The 22,681-nt window shown below is 39.1% G+C and overlaps 2 protein-coding genes and 1 long non-coding RNA gene across 4 annotated transcripts; all 3 read left to right on the top strand.

Annotated features, from left to right (window-relative positions):
* Positions 1-4,592: 4,592 nt before the first annotated feature.
* On the top strand, positions 4,593-5,977 carry LOC118125972. The gene is made up of 2 exons (XR_004698902.2): positions 4,593-4,852; positions 5,411-5,977. It is a non-coding gene; the product is annotated as an uncharacterized LOC118125972 (long non-coding RNA).
* Positions 5,978-6,764: 787 nt separating this feature from the next.
* LOC118126056 (lysosomal membrane ascorbate-dependent ferrireductase CYB561A3-like) lies at positions 6,765-10,162 on the top strand. Its single transcript, XM_035185213.2, has 5 exons — positions 6,765-6,986; positions 7,727-7,915; positions 8,834-9,042; positions 9,150-9,304; positions 9,988-10,162. Exons 2-5 carry the CDS (start codon positions 7,729-7,731, stop codon positions 10,160-10,162), a joined length of 726 nt encoding a protein of 241 aa, XP_035041104.2. The 5' UTR covers positions 6,765-6,986; positions 7,727-7,728.
* Positions 10,163-11,585: 1,423 nt separating this feature from the next.
* Positions 11,586-22,433, top strand: trappc13 (trafficking protein particle complex subunit 13). 2 transcript variants are annotated; one of them, XM_035185133.1, is made up of 13 exons: positions 11,586-11,739; positions 12,834-12,902; positions 15,342-15,441; positions 15,521-15,605; positions 15,701-15,828; positions 16,729-16,801; positions 17,133-17,177; positions 17,611-17,628; positions 20,804-20,937; positions 21,046-21,244; positions 21,348-21,448; positions 21,862-22,009; positions 22,102-22,433. In XM_035185133.1, exons 1-13 carry the CDS (start codon positions 11,694-11,696, stop codon positions 22,207-22,209), a joined length of 1,254 nt encoding a protein of 417 aa, XP_035041024.1. In that variant the 5' UTR covers positions 11,586-11,693; the 3' UTR covers positions 22,210-22,433. The 2 variants fall into 2 exon arrangements, with proteins under 2 accessions (XP_035041024.1, XP_035041025.1); XM_035185134.1 differs by lacking the exon at positions 17,611-17,628.
* Positions 22,434-22,681: the final 248 nt, after the last annotated feature.

Below are 22,681 nucleotides of genomic sequence, written 5' to 3'. Positions count from 1 at the left end.
TAAAGATCACCTTCAGTCTCCATCAGCACTGTCAATGATCAACTGATAATGTATTTTTTACAAGGTTCAAATCCTTTACACACTCTGTGCGTTTGATTTCATTTCAGGATTTAGTCTGTTCCTCTCTGCACATCATGGTCAGTGTCTGATCATTGGATGTGGTTCAGCCTGTTCCTCAGAGTGAGACGTTGGATATAACTGAGGAGACTTTCACTTTTTCCTCTCACAGAGGGACTGACTCTATTCTCTGAGTTGTCATGGCTCCTTTTTCTTTTTCTTTGACTCTTGTGGTGGGTGTGGGAAGTATTTTTAACTCTTCTGAATACTCCATCAAAATAATAGAAATGATCGAATTCATCATCATTAAGCCGGTTACCATCGTGGTCTCTGACAGATCCACGTTCTGTCTCCGGTTCTCCTGTTCCCCTAAACGCGGTTGTAGGTTCCCCTGAGGAAATCGTCTTTGATCCCGTTGCTGTAAATCTCTCCGTGCAGTGTTTCCACCCGGCCTCGGTGCGATGGATTAAACCTCTGCAGAGCGGCACCGGGTTGTCTGTCGACTGTGGAGGAAAACTTTCATCAGATTTCACGCTTCACAATTTTATATATTAGTGGAAATTCATCATTTTTACTTTCAAGAATCTGTTCACTGGTTGTTCTCTTAATTTCTATCCTACTTGCAGCACTGCCAGTTTTACCTCCCATCTTGCAGGATATAGAAGTTTTTTATCTCTATCTTTGAGAAAAACTTCAGCATTTGAGAAAATCTGTCAACTTGCTTTTTAGCAGAGTGAGAAGAAAAGGCCGACGCCACAAATACCAACCTTCAGCCTGTAGGCGAGTAGCTCAGCTTAACACAAAGATTAGAAACAGGGCAGTGGCGGATCAGGGGCCATAAAGTTTACACAGAGGGGCCAATTGTATCACGGACATGCACATGTTCAGTGCATGTCCGAAAGCAGTTTAATTAACATGGTGCATCTTGTTGGGTAAATCCAACAAAAAATGACATTTCAGCATATTGTCTGGTTCTGAGCAGTTGCCAGACGATCAGTAGAGGACAGAGTAAACTTGTATTAGACCAGGATGTTCTTAGACGTCTGATAACACAACTTCACTTACTTCTGGGAGATTTGTCGTGTGCTTGAAGATTGTTTTGAAAGTTTTTGAAAACGAGGTCCCTCCTGGATCATTGTCCTCGCTTCCAGCTTCTGGCGCGTTTGCCATATCTCCTTTTTTCTCCGCTGCTCGAACGTCTTCTCTCATCCTAAGGCCCGAGAATAACTTTCCAGGCGTGGATTCGGCATTGGTTGTTTTACATTTGATCAATCTGGGTGTGGGCCCTGGACTTGGCGCAGATGTCGGGGTCTCCTCTGTACTCGGCAGTCCGTCGGTTGTCTTTGTGCTGTTCTGATCGAAGACTTCTGGCCTTGCAGTTGTCTGTTTCATCTCCGTGTTTATTGTTGTTGTCTGTGCTGTGTGCTCTGTTGTTGTCTTTTCTGTTTCCATCGGTTTGTGTGAGGGAGGTGACGGCACGACGGTTCCTGTCCTTTGGTTGACTGTATATCCAGACACCTTTTCTGCTGGTTTCATATCTATTCTCTCTCCTCTCTGTATTGCATAGATGCCTAATGAAATAACAGCTTCTTCCAAGCATTGACACGTTGAGTCATCTCCTTCTGTTCTAAAGTTTTCCTTGGCTGGGGGGTCAGCCGGCTCCTTTATGGGTATATTTATTGATTTCCATCCAGTGTCTGTTTCCAGAGTGACTTTTGTTTCTGTTAGCGTCTCTGCATCTGGAAGGAGCAACATGATTAAGGCGTCTTCTCCAACCTCAGTAGGCACAGGTTTGTGATCGACATCATTATCACCCATTTTATATGTGTCTGTTTGTGAGGTGTATGCTAATCTTTCCCGGTTCTCATTTTCAACCGTATTTGTGTGCGATCGTTCGACTTCACTTTCTCCCTCTGAGCGCCGAAGCTCCGCCGCTTGTTTTGTGATTATGTTCCCATTGAAATCTCCTTTATTATCATCCTGAGTGGCCCTGAGCTCAAACCGCAGTCTATTTTTGGACTCTTTATTCTCGCTGGAGAATGACAAGAGCTGCCACTTAACGGCGAATCCGTCGTCATCGGCAGCAGCTTTTAAAGAAAGTACTTTCTGAAGACTCTTGTCCAAGTTGAAGTGTTCGTGGTCCTTCATGATACTCTGTATCTCTAACTGTGATGTATCTGAATTTTTCACTGAAGAGCTGCCAGAGTGCACAGAGGCAGTTTGGAAAATGTCATGTTGACCGACTGAAGCTTTTAAAGACTGTTGTCTGTCATTCTGCCTGAAAACTCTAAAGTCTGTCGTCTGCCGTGTGCCCTCTTTTTGTCTCATTTGTGGTTCTGCGATGTGTCGGGACATTTTTTTTATTTTCATTGCTGGTCTTGTGTCACCGTCTTTTAGATAACAGGAAATAACCTCAGCCATAGCCCAGCTCTTGGGTTTCTCCTTTGAGAAGGCCTGTAAATTGTGGACTGAGGCTGCTGTGCAATGATACAGGAGCCATGATGGCCCCGGATTAGGGCGATCTTTAATTACATCCATGGAAATATCACCACCAGTCGGAATGCCTCTGCTTTTAATGTGCATCACTGGAACGCTTCTTCCCTCTTCAAGAAAAAGAGAAACAACCTGAGGTGACAAGACCAGAGGGAAAAAGATTCAGATTCCCTCAATTGGCTTTTCTTCTTACACCACCATGAGGTTGACATTTCTTGTTTTTAGTGAAACATCTCTGCCAAGGACTGTCTCCTCCTAAGCATGAACTGATCTCTTCAACTTTTAATTATCAGGTCAATGGCTAACATTGAAACTAATAACATGTCCACCAGCATCAGCTGTGCTGTGTGTGCAGTGCTACTTATGATAACATGCAAAGCTACGACAGTGGCAACACCACACACGGTACTTGCTTAACATCTCTATGTTTATATGTTTGCACTGTTTGTCATTATAAGCGATGTTAGCATTTAGCTTTGTGGCTGTAGCCTTTAGATTGTTACAGCAGGAAGTGAGATTTTTTAATAATTCTTTCTCTCCACGCTCAGTTGACTTAACAATTAGGGCACAGTTCTCTGAGCACATGAATACATTATACACACACTGTTGACCCAGAGCATTGCTATCTGTGCAAATAGAGAGGAGATCAGTTTCTCAAAGGGATTAATTCACATTCCACAATGGTTGCACTCAACTCCATTTCGACATGTCAGTTTAAGCATGAAGAAACATTACACTGCGTTTCATTTTTGATGTATTCTGCCTGACAGGTCCTGACAGGAGCGGGAGTTTCACAGTAACGTTTTGCTTGAGCTGAAAGCGTTAACAGCTTGAAAATGAATTTGACTTCCAAACAGGTGCAAAAAATATGCTGCACGTCAGATGTTCTTATTATCACCAGTGTGAAATTAGAAGGGGAAAATGAACCTGCTTGTTACTGTTTGTATCATCGCCTTCATGCTCAGGGGATTTGTAAGACACGCGCAAACTGCAGCAGTCCCACCTGGTGAGCTGATAATTCATGCAAACAGCAGAGCAGCAACACCGACACATGTCATACGATGGAAATAGCAATGTGTTGAGAGATCACAGCTCGTGGGGGATATGGATTACAGTGGCATGGGAGAACTACACATGAGCAGACACAAAAAGCCATTTAGTGGGTTCATTAAGAAAATGTTTACACACCAATATTGACAGAAATAGACATACCAGCGCTGGAACATGACTCCAATGGATTATCTCTGTCCAATGCCGATGAGTCAAACTATGCCTGTGATCATCATGTGCTGTGTATGCCAAGTAAAAAGGGAAGGTTCTTTGCTTGTGCTGCACGCGAACATACACACGGCTTCTCTGGACGCACATGCAGCGACGCTCAGGTTGGGTCCTTGGTCCTCCGGAAGTCACCCGTCCATTGAGGAGCAGTTTTCTGTAATAATCCGTGACCTTGTCCCCATCTCTGCTAGGGGACAGGTCAGAGACAAGCAGGGACATCAGCAGCAGCCACATCCTCATTGTGCTGAGCATACGTGTTAGAAGACATCATAAACCCAAACGCCTGTTATCTTTATTACATTTTCCACTTTGTATATGTAAAGCCATGCAGCGAATTGAGGCTCCGCTCTGTCTAACAAGGTGCTGCAATTACAAAGAGGCAACTTTCCATCCCTCTCACAGTGGTAAACCTTAAACGAATTATATTATGTAATGAGGTGTGAATCTTCTGGACTTCAGATTGTCTGTTTCTGTTCTGTTTCTGTTTTCTATTTCTAAGTTTACCTTGTTTTCCTTGTGTTTGGATTTGTGTTCTGTGTTTGGTTGTTTAAGCTCAGAGTTCTTTGTTGTTCTGTTTTATTTTTAAACGTATTTCCTTGTGTCTCTCTTGCTTTGCTTCCTGTCTTTGTCCTGTTTCCTGCCCTTGCACCTGTCCCGGTGTGTTTCACCTGTGTTCACCTTGTGTGAATAGTCTGTTTTCCTGTTTTGTCCGTCAACACATGTTTTTTCCTCAGTTAAAGCTTCTGCATTTGGCTCCTCTTAGCTAAACTTGACAATATATTCAATTACGTTAGAGCCAAACCTTAATGTTAGATGTACAGTACAGTTATTTTTAAGGTCTCTGCAAAATGAAAACATAAAATGGCCCATGGATGTGGTTTCCTCTTATCAAGCAGCGACATACAGTTTATTTCCCTCTCCGATTTTTGCATATTATCAGACCCACACCCCTCAGATGAGAAAGAGAGCCACAGTGCATTACTGCCACTTGCTTAAGTCTGTTGCTCCTTCGCCGCATCACCAGGTGAGAAATTATTCCGTTTTTAATCCAAAATAAGAAGATGGTGAGTAAGTACAGTTTTATTAGCTGATCACTGTAATAATGAATCATGGATTTTGCTGTATGTTGAGAAAAAAGAGTTGTGAAAGAATATATATGCTTTGAAAGTCTCAACAAATAATACAGGGGAAGATATACTGGTATAGCCAATGTCAGCTCCGTTCATATACTGTATAAACCGACCAGACACTGAAGTGGGTGGTGAGATGTATTAACTACATGTAAAACACATTTTTTTAAGATTAATCATTGCTTTTCAATATAATTAAAAAGTTATATTTTTATTAATTATAATTTCCTTTATATAAGATCATGGCTTAGATTCATATGTTTTGCTGTCAGATGTTCATTCAGTATGTGGGTAAAAAGCAGGATCAAATACTCTTGGGGCTGATGTGCAACAAAGAATGATAACTCAAAAATAATATATCTGTATGTGGATATTTTCTTTAAACATATAAAAATGTAATCTGTGCACATATTTGAATGCAGGTTATGCAGAGTATCACTGTTTATTTTTAGAAAACCGCCTCCAGCAAGCCCTGCAGTCCTGACCGATCACACCCGTCACATCAGGGACAACAAAATGGGAAATGTCCACACTGCATTGCAAATGAGCAACTACAGCAACAGGAATGTACGTGTTTTCCTCACGAAAGAATCTCTGGGGATGAACGGCTTCATCTCCTCCGAGCACGGGGGGGATGATAAGATCTCGTCCCCGCTTCCCCAGGACGAGAAGTTCAGCTTCAGGAAAAACATGGAGTGCGTCCGTGTGCTGGCCTCTCAGACTCGGGAAGTGCCCTGGGAGAGTCAACACTTTGTGTCCCTGTTTGTGGAGGATGACGACGATGAGAACATTTGTTCCAGACAAATCATTGTCAACATGGCCCTGAGTGCTCCAGTTACTGTGCTTCTCTATGATGTGTAGAATTGTGTAGCTGTTCATTATTCTCTGCACACACATACACACACACTTGCAGGCCTATCATAAAGTGAAATTGTGTCTTGTCACTGTAATAATAGTTGATGATGGAATTTTCACTGCTGTTAACAAAGGAATAAAATTGCCACTCAGCTCCAAGATTCTCCAGCCTTCATGTTTCATCATTTCAAAGTAAAATGAGATTACACATTGATCAGACGTTTCTCTCTCTCTCTCTCTCTCTCTCTCTCTCTCTCTCTCTCTCTCTCTCTCTCTCTCTCTCTCTGTGACTGGCCCTCTGTGATCATCATCTGCTTCTGTTCACATGTCAGGGTTGCCGCTTCACTGTGGAGCCTTTATTCATTGTGGAGGTATGTGTGTTAAATTAGATGACATGGCGAGATGTTTCCGGCCCCATCATGGCTGCTTAGCAGAACTCGTTATCACACCTTTGTGTCATAAGGAAGTTCACACACAAAAAGAAATGCAAGTCATCCAGCAGTTTGTGGGTTAGCTTGAAAAGATGATACATAGAGCGTGTGTCTTTATGCTTGCTACACTTCCCACTTTTTTACACTATATGTTTCATGAAAATAGATGTTATGATCACTTATCCAACCTATAGTCAAGTCATGAAATAGTATGAAAATAGTAAAGCTGAATTGCCTTTGATTTGCCTTTGATATAGTTTGGAAGAAAACCATTCTCATCTAAACCTAATTGGTTTCAGTACTTGTGTTATGTCTTATAATGATTCACTTCATACTTGTTTTGTAACAATATGAAAAGTGCATGACACATCAACATGAACAAGCACAAAGTGAGTTATGTTGCAAAACCTGTAATCTAATTCTGTGATAATTTTTTACTGCACGGCAAGGACTAATGACTAACACTTGGATGCATTATTTCACTAATCAGGATAATGCAAAGGGGAAATTGCTACCGTGTCACAACCTTTTTGATCTAGACTTCCCCCCCTACACCCCCACTTTTACCACCAGACTTATTTAACCATCAGACACAATTTTCATGCTGGATGCTGTCAGCTAGGATCATTCGAGTTAATGTAACAAAGAAGGCAGAACAACACGACCACTGTCTACGACGATCTTTAGGTGGTGAAGAGAGTGAAGAGGCAGGATTCCTATGAAGGAGAAAAGCAATCGTTAGGTGAGTAAAAATCATTTACATTGTTATTTTTGTGGAAAATTCAAATAAAATCTAACTCAATAGAAAAATGTTTACTCGAGTCTTAAGTGTGTATTGAAGAGTAGTGGAATGTAAAGTACATTTAAGCAACTGCAATATTAAAAACACTATGTAAGTTGTTTTTATAATCATCTTTTATTTTTTATTGTTATGTTATTTGTTGTATATGTTTTATGTGCTGCCATATTTAAAAATATATTTGTTTGAATAAAAAATGTGTGTATGTGTGTGTGTGTGTTTGTGTGTATGTGTGTGACACTACTAAATATTCCATCCTACAGTAGCTTTACTTTTGATACTTCTTATAAATTTAGCTTAAAATACTAAATATATAAATACAAATACTCATGTCAAAGTATTTATGTACTAAAATGTGATCTTTGTTTCCCTTTTTGGTTTGTTTGTTTGTTTGTTTGTTTTCCCTGTTATCATTGTTGTTATTGTTTTTGTTGTTTTATATTTCATTAAAAGATCAATACAAATCTTAAAATACTATAACTTATAATAATACTGCTGTTGTTTTTTATAAATACATGTAGGTAGGATTGAATTGAACTTGTATTATAACTTTTACCTCAGGCACTTCTTTTACCACTGGTTCAGTACACCAGGGTACCAGTACCACTCAGTACAGAAGACTCACTATCTTCTACTTATGATATAATACGTAACACTTACTCTCCCTCCTTTCAAACCCACAGCTATGAGGTCGTCTGTGTTTTTCTACTCCACCTACACACTGTGTGTGTGTTTGGGCCTGCTCTGTGTGCTGTTTGTGAGCTGCTGGAGCTCACACTGGAGAGGGGGCTTCGCCTGGGATTATTCTGCCCTGCAGTTCAACTGGCATCCTGTGCTCATGGTGTCAGGACTGGTGGTTGTGTACGGCAACGGTGAGATGCCACACTGAAGTTATGACATACTTTTTACATTGAGTTACAGCTTTAGATACACCCTAGCTAAAATTTATAAAATTGAAAATCATATTTTTTGTTGACACTGTTCCAGGACGTTTTCAAATCAAATGATCATTTTAAAGGATGTAGTTTTCTGTGATTTAGTCAATCTCTACTGATATAAATAGGGTCGACAAAGTGTAGCCTCATTGTTCCTCAACTAAAACACAAGCAGGCCCTTTAATAAAGATTCTACCAAATTATCTATGTTAGAAAAATTGGGGGTTTCCATTATTGGCAGAACATCTGTGTACAGCCGACCATACGATAACAAAATACCAGCCCTAAAGGGGGCAATCCTCCAATTTACACATGACCATTCATTAACTTGTCACAAGGGGTGTGACACTACGCTGCCTGTGGAATAATTGTTTTGTATGTGCTCTGTGTTTCTGAGGGGAGCTCTCCCAGTCTGAGAGAATAACCATTTTCATGTTGATGTAGTGATGCAATTTGTGACTTTGTGACATTTTTAACAGAAAGATTGTGTCACTAACAGGAGGTGTAGGCTTTTATGTGCTGGGAGAGTCTAACAAAAGATGCTACTCTGTTGCATTATGGGATTATCGGATGGGCCCATATTAAGGATCAGACTACTTCAGCCTCTGCTGAATTTTAGCGTGATTTTATTTGGCAATCAGGATCCCTGAAAACCTGATTAATCTGTCCAAACAGACACTGAAACGCGTTGATTGCACTGGATGAATGCGTTATGGGAATATAAAATCGAACTTCTTGATTTGATCCTTAAGGGAAGATTGCAATCATATGTAATTATTCATCTATTTGGATTAAAAGCAGAACAAAGCGAATTACGACAGAGAAAATAATGGCTCTGTTCTTTTGTATCTGCAGCTGCTGTTGTGTATCGTATCCCGTTCACCTGGAAACAGAACAAGCTCACCTGGAAGCTGGTGCACGCTGGACTGATGCTTCTGGGTTTGCTCCTGTCTGTGGTGGGCCTGTGTGCTGTGTTTGATTACCACACAGGCGCAAACATCCCCAACCTTTACTCTCTGCACAGCTGGGTGGGCATCTGTACTGTCGCAGTGTTTGCACTTCAGGTAAGGTGGCAAATATTTACACATTTAAGTGTTATGGTACCAGCAAAGAGCTGACACAGTAAGAAAACACTTTCCCCCTTGTCTTTTCACCTGATGCTGATGGACAGTGGATCCTCGGCTTGGCTGGTTTCTTGTTTCCTTGTTCTCCACTGTGGTTCGGAAGCTCCCTGAAACCTGTTCACGTTTGGCTGGGAAAAACCATCCTGATCCTCAGTCTCATCTCCTGCATCAGTGGCATCAATGAGAAACTGCTGTACACGCTGTAAGTGCCCCAAATAATCCAACTGGTGACAACTCAGTGTCCTTCTTTATTTAATAATACTAATAACTTTATTTATGAAGCACTTTTCAACACAAAGAGCTGCACAATAGAAAGTCCTTAAAATACAGAAGGAAGTACATAAGTAATGATTTTAATAGTAATAATAGAGATAAAGGACCAAAATAGCCTGGAACCCTAAATTCAGGAATATGATTTCCAAGAAAAGTACAAGTATAGCTGAGATTTAACAGAAGACACCATCTCGGACAGCCATATTTCCTCAGGCAATCCATTTCAGAGTGTTCAGGCTCTGATAGCAAACGCTCTAATCCCCTAGTTTTCAGCCCAGAGTCTGGAAGTGACAGCAGTCCCTTCCCTAAAGATCACAAGCTGCACCCATGTAAGTAGGGGATTGAATAATCAGAGATACAGCCTCTACAGAGCATGTAGAGCCTTAAAATGAATCAATAAAATCTGAAAATCAATGTTAATACAAACTGCGAGCCAATGTAAATACAAATAAACAGTTGTGATGTGATCATATCTCTCATGGCCTAGCTATTGGATTTTTGTACCAAAAAAACAGTTTCAACTGGAAAACACATGATCTCACCTATGATGAACAAAGTAATGCCCAATGTAACAGAAATCCTTCCCCGACTATATTTCTCCATCTGCCGCAGTAATGGAAGCAGTGAGGAGCCGTACAGCTCGCTGCCCGTGGAAGCAAAGTTTGCAAATTCCCTCGGCATCGTCCTGGTGGCCTTTGGGTTGGTCGTCTTTGGAATCTTGTCCAAAAACAAATGGCAGAGGCCAGAAACAGACGGGGAACGTGTTCAAGTGAGTATGGGGATGTAATGAAATAGTGGTCATGATACTATTGTTAATCAGCGACCACCTAAAGATAAAAAATAATCCTTTTGGTTTGATGTTCAGATATTCATTTATGTTCATTGTATTTGCAGTTTTCATTACTGGTTCATTCTGTCTCTGTTTGTTCTGAATGGGATGACAATTTAACTGTCATTTGAATTACAGCTCCTGCACACTGACGACAACAACTGATTGAGGACTTGTCATGTTTTCTTGAAGTTGTTCTGAGATTTGTTGATGAGTGTGATGAATAATCATTTTCAGTCATTTTAACTGTTTACATTTTAACTTTACATAATTATGTTTGAAACACTTTTTGATGTATATGAATAAACCATGTATTGAATTATATCAATAAAACAATAAATCATGATACATTTTCCTCTGGAGAGGTTGTCTGATTCTTGAAAACCCTGTGAGACCTGGTCATTTCTGTCGCTGGCCTCCAGAAGAGGACAATAACTAAATCTAATTGATTAATTGGGTAGAATTACTTAAACACTTAATTAACAATGTATGGGTGTTCTGGAGTCTCAGTAGTGTCGTTGTAGTTGTAATTATTAATAATATGAGTCACTTTTTGTTACACAAATAAACGAAAGCTGTTGTTTGTTTTACACTAGTGTAATACATACATGGACCGTTAGATGTCAGTGTAGTGCAACATCTACATGGGGTGTGCAGATCAAATAAACAACAGTGACAAATTAAATTCCAACAATAGTGAGGGTAATTACGACTTATGCTGAGAATTTTCATCTACTAGACAATTCTTACCATATGTTAGCTCCATCTGCACTTTTTATAGTGTGTGATGAGATGACATATTCTTATCAACTGAACTCAACAAGTAAGGCGTCAACCAAAAATAAAAATATATATTTCTTTTTCATCACAACTTTGGCTTTTGTGATTACATTACATTTCATTTAGCTGACGCTTTTATCCAAAGCGACTTACAATAAGTGCATTCAACCATGAGGGTACAAACCCAGAACAACAAGAATCAAGAAAGTATTATTTCTTCAAGAAAGCCAAACTACAAAGTGTTATAAGTAAGTGCCATTTAAGTGCTACTAAATTGTTAGTTTAAACTTTTATTCAAGGTATAGTCGGAAGAGGTGTGTTTTTAGTTTGCAGGCAGAAGATGTACAGACTTTCTGAAGGTGATGAAAATGTACGTGTTAAGTTGTCAACATACATAGATAAATTGTTTAAAATTCACTCGCCTTTTAAAAGTCACATTTTTACTAACTTACTTTGTATTATCTTTTATAATTATATGTATTTTATTAATTATAAACATTATTATTATTATTATTATTATTAGAGACACACTAATAAAGGATTTGCTGTAATACACACCCCGAACTGTGAGAGGCAGTATTGCACATTGAGAGCGTCCCAAATCAACAGACGAAGAACACAGTTTCCTGTCGGGCTAAACTGCAGCAGCAGCAGTAGCTTTAGCATTAGCAGCTAATTTCTCCCCGATAAGACAGCTCCCTCTGTTAAAATGGATGTAAATCAGGCTAAACAGGAACACCTGCTCGCATTAAAAGGTATTTTAGACTCATAAAAACAATGTATAGATTGTATAAAATTGTTTCAGGAGTGAAATAGATGAGTTAATGTTTCACTGTAGCAGGTTGTTGTCATTTGTTGTTGCTGTTAGCTGCTAACAGTGCTAACAGTGTCAGACGTTTACATTTATGGAATGTATAAATAAGACGGTTTGTGGGACTCGTATCTTTAAATAGTATTTTTCTCGTCCTTATGTTATTTCCAAACTGAAAGCAGGAGCTACGTCATAATGTCAGCAGAGATGACGAATCATGTGTCCGGCTGTTCAATATTTCAACAGCCTGACACTGTCACCAGATCCCAGTTTGTAAATGTGGGACCAGTAAATATAGTTATTATCTTCTGCGGTTAGTTGACATCAAATAGTGATCAGAATAATTGATTAGTCAGTTGAAAGAAAATTAATCAGCAGACATCGATCAATCTTTAGGGTTTGGAGGTTTTTTCCGGCAATAAAGATGTCACATTCTGCTTCAGTGAACGTGTGACAGGCATTTTTGATTATTTTCTGACATTTGCTTGACTGAGTATAATATAATAAAGTGTAAAGCTATAAAAACAAATGTTATATCCACACTACATAAGTTCCTTCCGTGTACATAAGATGATGACACTGTGCTTTGCAACTCAAGACTGCTTTAGAGTAAAGCTGCAACAGGTAGTAATTATAATATATATTAGTAAAAATAAGTAATTATTCAAATAACTACTGACTACTTCTCTTTATCTTGGTTGGTTCCTACTTTTTAATGTGAAACAGTTGCTTATTTTTCTTGAAACATAATTCTAAACTAAATATTGTCGGATTTTGCAAAGTTGCTTGAACAGAAAATAATTTAATCATTTACTGTTTTTTACAAAGTATTGGGAAACAAAAATTATCTGTAAATAAATAATCATAATTTACAAAACCTGCATGCGCTTGACACTTGGTTGCTACTTGTTACTGACACCAGGATATGCTCATAAAGTGGGAGAGATAACTGTCACTAATAATACTGTACTTCAAATATGTGAAAACATAAATCATGGCAACTAACTTACTTCCCAATGTCACTTATTTCCTTCACAGTGATGCGGTTGACCAAACCAACGCTCTTCACAAACTTGCCAGTGACGTGTGAGGATCGAGATCTGCCAGGTGAGAGATAGCAAACAAGCACTGAGCCTGAAGGAAATGTAAGGCTTTGAGAATGTCCATGAAATCATGTAAACATCTACAGTGTTTAGTTATCTAAAGAAATGAAATAGCTCGTGAGTCATTATGAGAAGCAGCGTTATCTGTTATTAACTATGATAATAATTAGTTCATCACATGGCTCATAGTTAAAAAGAACAGGCAAGAAACGCAAACATGAACATTAGTACAACAATTCTGTGTAGTATTATTTGAAGCAGTTTTTATCTCTGTGCATTTATTATTCATTCACTTTGAGTGATTACTGCTCTTATCTGTATGCTGTTTACATGGTTGGATAGTGGCACAATTGCATAATGTTTTGTCTTTGATCTAATCAATTGACTGTATTAAAAAAATTTAAACAAACAAATATCTCAGGATGAAAAGGCAGTGTCATACACATAGAAGACACAGACGAAGATGTCAAGAGAGTTTTTAATGATTATGGCCATCGCCGGTGTCGATGTGCTGTGAACCAAAACTTGATCTTTGCAGTAGAATTTATATGTTATACCTTTATACTTTGCCTCTGCCTGCTGCACCCCCCCCTCACCTGAAGGCTCCTGAGACTTTGTTGTGAACGCATCTGAGTGGAGAATCTCCTGTTGCAGTATTTATGTGTGAAAGACAAACTCCGGAGAAAGTTTGGACCCAATTGTTCATGTCGTAAAACGGCTTATGTTTCCGTCGACGTTTTGGAATGTTTTTGCTTTATGATGGCTAACCAGTTTCCCCCCTTGGGGTCATTAAAGTTAACTCTATCCTATCCCTATTCCTGTCCTACCCTGTCTTTAAAATATTATTGAAGGGGTCATCAGAGAATGCTGTAAAAGTTTATTTTGAGCTCCTAAAATATTATGTTAAACGCAGTGTGTAAACAAGCATTTGAAAACAAAACAGAGATTAAATGAGTCTATTTCATTACTTGTAGCATTTGCTTTAGACCTTGTGTACATCTGCATTATAGATTATTATAGATGGAGTATTTGTATTTGCCTCTGGTGGAGCGCAGCACAGAGCAATGTGGTCCCTGCACCGGTAACTGAGCTCCACATAAACCATTACTCACACTGTCACTTCCAGGTAGGATCGCTATTTATATTAGTTGAGATCAGTTTCTTTATAAGCATAAAGATTAACTGTTTGAATTGGACATTAGAATCATAAAGTCATTGTTCTTGTCAAGTTAAACTCCTGCATCAATTACAGACTCACTCATGTTGATGTCCTGGTTATTATTCATATTAGAGCTTCATGTAAACGAAATAGTCTTAATGGTCTCATCATAGTATTATTATTAGTATTATTAGTATAAGTCAGTGAAATGGTCAACACGTGTAGTGACATGTGGTCAGCTTGTTGAACTGAAGGACAGACATTTGAACCCTATCAAAGCTCTTCTGCTTTGAAACCTGATCTTTTAACGTCTTTCCTCCGTCTCTTTGATCTGCCCAGCAGGATGGAAAACACTTTCATAGAAAACTGAATTTACCATGTGAAAAACAAGAGTGTCCATCGCCTACATATCTCCTCCCACCTGCAGGCTGGGCAAAATGTACAGACGTACCTGTGCTGAATATGATTATGTTAGTTAAAGGGAAAAATCCAAGTCTCGTTTTAGTTAAGAATTTGACAAAAGCTTAGTATAGAATGGACACGTTAGTTTTATTTATATGCACACTGATATTTTTAATGTTGTAGTCGATGCTTGCAGAATTACTGTGAGGTGGGAGGGGAATGTAAGAAGATTTTAAGTTGTAAGGTTATGTAATTGTGTAGGTACTACATTTACAGTAATTTTTCTTTTTTACAATGCACATGTCTATAATCAGGGAGAACAAGCAATTAGATTTTATTTGTTTAGCGCAAAATCACAAACATTATCTCAAGTCGCTTTACATTGGTAAGGATCGAGACCTTGCAATTCTAAAATAACCATACGTGTCAGGGACAGGGTCCCACAAGCTCAGTGCGGCGCTCATCAGGTGCATTTGGGGTCGGGTGCAGACACAAAACACAGAGAACCTGCCAGGTTCATGTCGGGCTCGGTTAGTTTTCTCTCAGGCTCGGACAGATTCGAAAGGATAGATGCGACCTCAGCCGCTCTAGTAGGGATGCACTGACTGAACTCTTTGTCAGATTTATAATAACTCTGGGTGTTTGCTTATCAGCTTCAGGGGTCAGGTATGTCTTGTCCTCTGGAGAATTATAATTACTTACACAAAACTTATTTGGACACTATTTGTCGGTTAAATTCCTTCTTCCCTCTGATTCAAATATTATTAACTGTGCAATGACATCATTCCGTCCAGTGTTTTTTGACTGCTCTTGGTAGAAGGGGAGGCAAATTCACTGACATGTTACAAACTTGACACATACTTCATATTTTTTTCTCTACAGGAGATTTGTTCGGTCAACTTATGAGGGAGGACCCCTCCACCATTAAAGGAGCAGAGACATTAATGCTCGGGGAGATGCTCACATTACCACAGAACTTTGGGTAATTAAAAAGTTCCTTTTATAAAGCAAGCTTTAGATTTGACTGTGATTTGACTTTACCACATCTTTGCATTACACAGAAATATTTTCCTCGGAGAGACTTTCTCCAGTTACATCAGTGTGCACAATGACAGCAACCAAGTTGTGAAGGACATTCTTGTGAAGGTAGTGTTAAAAAACATGTATTATACACTTTTCACGTCTCTTTTACACGTTATTGTCGTGTGATGCAATATGTGATGTCATGTGATCATTCCCAGGCCGACCTCCAGACCAGCTCACAGAGACTCAACCTCTCTGCGTCAAACTCTGCAGTAGGCGAGCTCAAACCTGAAAGCTGCATCGATGATGTCATCCATCACGAAGTCAAAGAAATCGGAACTCACATGTGAGTGTTTTCAGTGTTTCAGCCCTAATTTTATTCTAACCCTAATCAAAAACTGTCATTCCGGCAAATGTTTTTTACCCTTAAGAATAAGTGGCTTAATTGTAGTTCAGGTTTCAATTTTTATTTGTCTTAGGTAAGTTAACACACGATCAACGGTACAATCAAGAGTGTTGTACAGGAAGAACGGATGAGCTCAGATATAAGAGCACTGTCATAGAAAATGTGAAGAAGGATAAAGAAAAAAAATTCATTCAATTAAATAAAGTAGAGCTCAATTTGAATCTGTATTATCTGTATCTGTATTATCTTATATATATTGTTTATAGGAACACTGTAAATGAAGCCACCCAGACGCTTCTCTGTCTGTTGGTTAATGAAGATCCGCAGTAAACCTGCAATAGATAATTTTTTGTGTATCTGTTTTTCGTTGTTTGAACTGGATTCAACTGAACTGTGTTGGGCTTGTGGGGGAGAATGAAATGGAATTACTTATATATACGGAATGAAATCTGGATGTTGAGACTGTGGGAGACAAACACACACTCACTCACCTCTTTCCTTTTCTTTGGTTATTTTTGTTTACGTAGTTTAAAGGGAAGTCAAGTCCATCATGTTCTGTAGTGTTTGATACGTTGACAAGTCCACTTGTGAATCCTGCGGAGAATCTCCTGCTGTGTTCTTACATGGACTCATTTGGAAATCTGTAGTTTTTACCATGGGAGCTGGCTGGAGAAACTGTGGAGAAAGTCTGTGGCCTCTCTCTGGGACAATTGCATTTTCACAGCCCCGCTGGGGAATGTCTGGAGATTATCCAGATTTATTATCAGTGTATGTCTAAAACCAGCTTTAGTTGTGTTTGTTGCTATTTTAATCGTTTATTTCCTCTGTCCCAATGTCCAGCTTAGTCTGTGCAGTCAGTTACACAACACAATATGGGGAGAAGCTCTATTTTCGGAAGTTCTTCAAATTCCAGGTAAGTAATATTTGAGCGTTCTCATTAGACGACAGTGGTTAACTCGCTTGAAGCTTTGAGGAGGCCTGAGAAATGTCACAGGTCTACAACAGAGCAAATGCCATTACCATGTGGGCTGTGCAGTTAGTTTATTTCAGTCTTCAGCCCTCAGTTTGTGAGCAAGTTGCAGCCCGTGACATTTTAGGAAAGCCTTGTATTTCCATTTCTTACCTAAAGATTAAGAGTCAGATTGGAATATATTTGCATGGAAATTATTCCTTTTTTCCCCCTGCCAATGGAGACACAGTGTGAGAAAACGACAACATTCAGTCTCCAATCTATTTTCAATCAGGTTTTGAAGCCGCTGGATGTGAAGACGAAGTTCTACAATGCGGAGGTAAGTCAGCCGCTTTGAAATACCACGGGCAGCAGCAGCTGCAGCAGGACACTGGATGAGATAGAAAGTGCTGCTGCACATCTTTCAACACGTCGTCCTGCAAATAGAAGAACTGTATTGTATGACATGCAAGTTCTTATGGGGCATGTGTAACATGCTTCAGATCATATTTCATAGGAAACATTCTATATGCTAATAGAGAGAGTTAGTTTGTGATTGGTCTCATGGAAAAACCCTTACACCTTCAGGAAAAGTTGATTTAACAGAAATCTGAATACCTGGAGATGAAGGGGTTTTCCTGCTAGATGTTTTTTGCTTTTCCTCATTTTCATACCAGTAGCTTTTTATATTAGTCTGCATATATTCATTGTCATCATCGTTGGCATGTAACTTCATTTGTTTATTGTGTCTTGTATTTTATTTTCTCCATTAGAGTGACCTCAGTTCTGTGGTAATTGTTTATTCTGTTCTCATGGCTGAACGTTAATGTCTCTTAATCTTTTTGGTGCAACAGGCTTGTTTTGTCTTTCTGGTCCAGAAAGGAGCAAAGTAGAAAAATGGAAAGTGATTCATCAGTGTTGGAAAATCCGCTCGACTTTTAAAGCTATAAAACAATTTACCTTGATTCATTCTAACCTGTTAGTCCTCGACATGAACTTTCCATTATTGTCCTTTTGCCCTTTCGTTGGACGCTCATGCTTTCCTGCAAACTCATCCTACACAGGGCTTGGACTTCCTAATTGAAGTTTGTGGTGTCAAATTGTGGTGGGTGGGAACTGGATTGATTATACAATATATCCTTATTGGGGAGATGATCATTTTTCCTCTATGATTGTTGACATTCTCTTTTCATTGAGATTTAAATGATTATATTTCAGAAATGATGTTTCTCAAATGCGTACTGAAGTTTACAATGTTATCAAACTAATTACAGTCTGATTGTCAGTGGTGATAAAACCTAACTTACTTTTCTTCATATGCTAATTTATTATTCAGTCATTCCTAGTTAATGGAGGGAATGTATTTGATGATAGTGTTTGTAATAAAATGTGAGGTTTCAGGTTTTGGTTGGAATTGCTTTGCATGAAACGGAGACACTCAGCGCTGTGACTTATCATTAACCTCATTCAGAATGGTTCATGGTCAGTTCTGCTTTTGAATTGCAGGCATGAACTAATCTCTGCTTCTCTCTCATTGTATCTCCCTGTGTAGTAGAGGTTGCACTGTATGTGACGGCTGTAAACACCACTGAGTCTCACGCTCCTTAAGCATCAACTAGTTGCCTACATTAAACCAGGAATCACACAGGCCCATGTCAAATCATGTACGGTGCTTGATTAGATATTTTTCCCTCGCTTAACAACGTCAGAACCAATTATGTCAGCAGAGGATAGTGAATGTTAATTGTAGTTACATTATAATTAACACTAATACTAAATAATAATGTTTAAGTACCCACAAACATATACTAAACAAAACAAAATATACAATCGATACATTTACTCCACACATCCCACAAACAAGGTCAATCTCACTGTCTTCATATCAGATCTACTTAAATAGAATATGTTAAATCTAAATCTAATATACAACCACACAATAAAATATACCATTTCTCTATACATCAAAAGAAACTTAAATCGCAATGGGTTAAAATTGTCACATGCAGAGTGGCCCTTTATAATTATTACTTTATATTATTATAAAGTTTATATTTATCTATGCTTTAATATTGCAATTTTATTAGTTATCACTTGAATACAAATGTTTAGTTTCTTATTTTCATCAATCAGTGGGTGTAACTTATTGGTTATCAATAATTATACTAAAATGTAAGATTAGAGAGAGTCATATTAGTGCGGGTTAACTCTGCACAGGCCTTCACTCTGCAGATGTCATGTGATTTATTTGTCCTATTTTTTGAATAACTAAAACCCCCTCGGTCAGGAGCAGTGTGTCTGTGTGTCTTCCGCAGACATCTGTAAATAGATTGGTTCCACAACAAACTGCTGCAGGTGACAGAAGAAGAAAACAATCATTCACTTCCTCTAAGAGTCTCAGATGCAGATAATGTGGCTGCTTTGAATAACGTGATTGGTTAAAATCAAACAACTAGTTGATGCTTGAGAGACCTCACTGAAAGACTTCAGATCAGTCATTGTGCAACCACTACTGAGCAGTCTGCTGTTCAACACTTGTACTAACGCTGTCCTCAAAGGTCCACTGAGCAAACGTAATAGAGTTAAGATGATCTAATAAGTGTTTATATGTTTAAAGTTGTCGTCCGGTATATAAATGTTAACTCTGCCATCACCTTAAGTGTAGCTTAAAGGAAAGGTTCACCTTTTTTCATGTCAATCTTAGAAATTACTCACATGGACGTCTTAAGGGTTAAGCTCTCTGTAATGATTCCTCCTGTCCATGCTGGCTATGAAAAGATGGTGTAGAAAAATCAGGTAGAAAATCAACATGTGGTCAATGGTAGACAAGAATAAATCATATGTTCACTAAGAAGAGTAAACATATTTTTGGTTCATTGTGAACATGTAGCAGGTCAGAGAACATCAGTTGAGTTGGAGGTCTTTCACTGTGGCGCAGGGCACGTTTGCGTTCACACCAACAAACGACTCGACACACCTTCCAGTGTGGTTCCAGTGATCAGATCTTGAATGCGTCTCAAAGGGTCTTGGGTATGTTCACATCTGTACTCAGAGCTTAGAAGACATTCTAGGTGTGAACTGACAGACTTAGTGCTAACCACTTCTGATCTGATCACACAGGACTGATATTTATATCCTGTCTGAACAGGGTCAAAAGCCCACAGACATTTTCTTGTGCTAAAAGACACTCTTAGCAGTTTAAACTTCAATTCCATTTGTCTGTTTCCTGGTACATTTTTGATGCTAAGCTGCTGTAGAGGAATAGTGACAGACATCATCCTAAAAACAACAACTTTTAATAAGGTCCACTTGTGTCGTGTATATCAGTCTGCAGAAGCTTCACTTTGTTTATCTGCCAAGGAGGATATGTTTCCAGTCCATTTGTCTGTTTGTTTCTAAACTAGATTACACAAAATTACAGGTCGTATTACCACCATTACTTGGTGGAAAGGTGTTTTATAGGTCAGGGAAGAACTCATAATAACATTGTGAGAAGTTTTTAATCACTTTCCTTGATTTCTCCGGAAATAATTCACTGATATATGAGTGTGGAATTTGGTTTAGATCTAATTAAATAGCCGGATCTGGTGAATTTAAATGTGTTTTCATAAGGGGACAGTTGACCTTGGCAGAGGTATGCACTCTACTGGGTTCTATTCTAGTTTAAACTTGAGAATCAGTGAAATATTGTAGGAAAGTGTCTCTTTATAGCCAGGAGGATAATTACAGGGATAAATAACTCTCCAAATGTACACACGAGAATGTCACTATGGTTTTAAGACTGTCTTGAAAAAAAAGTGAACATATCTTTTAAGGCAGTAGGATTTTACACAAGCCTAACCCTTCTTTGTAATCCTAATACATAAGATCAAAGCGTTGCTCAGTTCGCCTTGGAGATACGCAGTTGTGCTTATTTGGGAGCAAAGCAGCAACTTTTTGGTTTGACACCGGTCGTCTCTGCTCCAGACAGATGAAGTGTTCCTGGAGGCTCAGATCCAGAACATCACCACCTCACCTATGTTCATGGAGAAGGTTTCTCTAGAGCCCTCCATGATGTACAACGTCACAGAGCTCAACATGGTCTCATCTGGAGATCTGGGGTAAAAGCACCATACTCCTCCTTGTGGATGTAATTGGATGAAAACAGGTGAATACATTCATTTGTTGGCTTTAACACTGGCTCTCGTCTGTAACGTTTCCCCTGCCAGGGAGTCCACATTCGGCAAAATGTCTTACCTGCAGCCCATGGACACACGGCAGTACCTGTACTGCCTGAAGCCAAAGCCGGAGTATGCGGAGAAGGCCGGCATCATCAAGGGTGTGACGGTGATAGGCAAGCTCGACATAGTGTGGAAGACCAACCTCGGGGAGAGGGGGAGGTTACAGACCAGTCAGCTACAAAGAATGGTATCAGGATTCTGTCTTGATGTGGAAGTGCAGCTTAAATTCAAATAATCTCACTTTTTACATGTTTATTTTCACGATGTTGCTCTCCTTGTGTGTCCTCCAGGCTCCAGGGTATGGAGATATCAGGCTTTCTTTGGAGATGATTCCTGACACTGTCAACCTTGAAGAGCCTTTTGATATTATCTGTAAAATCACCAACTGCAGGTAACAGTCCCACAGTCCAATAGACTGTTTTAACACCTGAGAGCCTGGACCATGGTCCGAACCCAGGTTTATATCCTTTTAGCATTGTTTACATTTGATCCGGTTAGTTTTATTTCACATTACAATTTTAGGGAGCTGACTAAAGACTTTTGAATGACATACTGCAAACAAACCAACCCATGGGTCAGTTTTATCCGGATCTCTTTTGGTCGGACAAAATGTTGTTCCTTTCCTCCAAGGCTCCTTTCACACCTGTAATTCTGGTTCAGACCAAACTGAAATGTCCGAAGGTCCCGACAAAACAAGACAGCCCCTGAGACAACCTTCACTAGTACCAAATGGATAATGTGATTAAATTATTGAACAGACTGATTATGATAAAGCAGCTCTAACATCCAGCCTTTCTGTTGCAGTGAAAGAACCATGGACCTGGAGCTGGAGATGTGTAACACCAGGTCGATCCACTGGTGCGGTGTATCAGGGCGTCAGCTGGGAAAACTTAGTCCCGCTGCCTTCCTCTCTCTGCCCCTCACTCTCCTCTCGTCTGTGCAGGGTCTGCAGGTATGAGCTGATCTTTTTAGGAAAACTATCATTATTATGCTGCAATCTAATATTGTTGCTGCTTATTAACATCACATTTTGCTCTGTTTCAGAGTATTTCTGGACTGAGACTGACAGATACATTTCTGAAGAGGACGTACGAATACGATGACATTGCACAAGTGTGTGTGGTCTGCCCATATACGAGCAACGAGTGCTAGAAGTTTTATCAACCTTTTTTTGCATTTTAGACATAAGTGGACCAACTGTGAAATTATGCATTTCACTCTTTTTTGCAACCTAAGTGGATAATGCTGTATTTTAAAAATAAATTGTGAATAATATGAATCAAACAATCACCTTGTTTGAAAATTATAATGTAAATGTGCATAAATGTTAATAAAATCTCTGTAATCTTTAAATTCCTATTGCTTTTAAAAACCTATTTCATGGTCCACTGTGGTTTTTATGCCTCTGCACCGGCGACAGCCAGTGGCCGGAGCTATTATGTTATGGGGTTGCCTGTACGTCTGACTCATTTTGTGAACGTGATATCTCAAGAACGCCTTCAAGGAATTTCTTCAAATCTGGTAAAAACATTCTCTTGGACTCAAGGATGAACTAATTAGAATTTGAAGGTCAAAGGTCAAGGTGACTGTGATGTTTCAACACTTTTTATCTCGTATCTTAAGA

Source organism: Hippoglossus stenolepis, chromosome 18, assembly GCF_022539355.2.
Source record: "Hippoglossus stenolepis isolate QCI-W04-F060 chromosome 18, HSTE1.2, whole genome shotgun sequence".
Classification (NCBI taxonomy): Eukaryota; Metazoa; Chordata; class Actinopteri; order Pleuronectiformes; family Pleuronectidae; genus Hippoglossus; species Hippoglossus stenolepis.
Note: the sequence above shows the minus strand (reverse complement) of the source record. Positions and strands in the feature narration are given on the sequence as shown.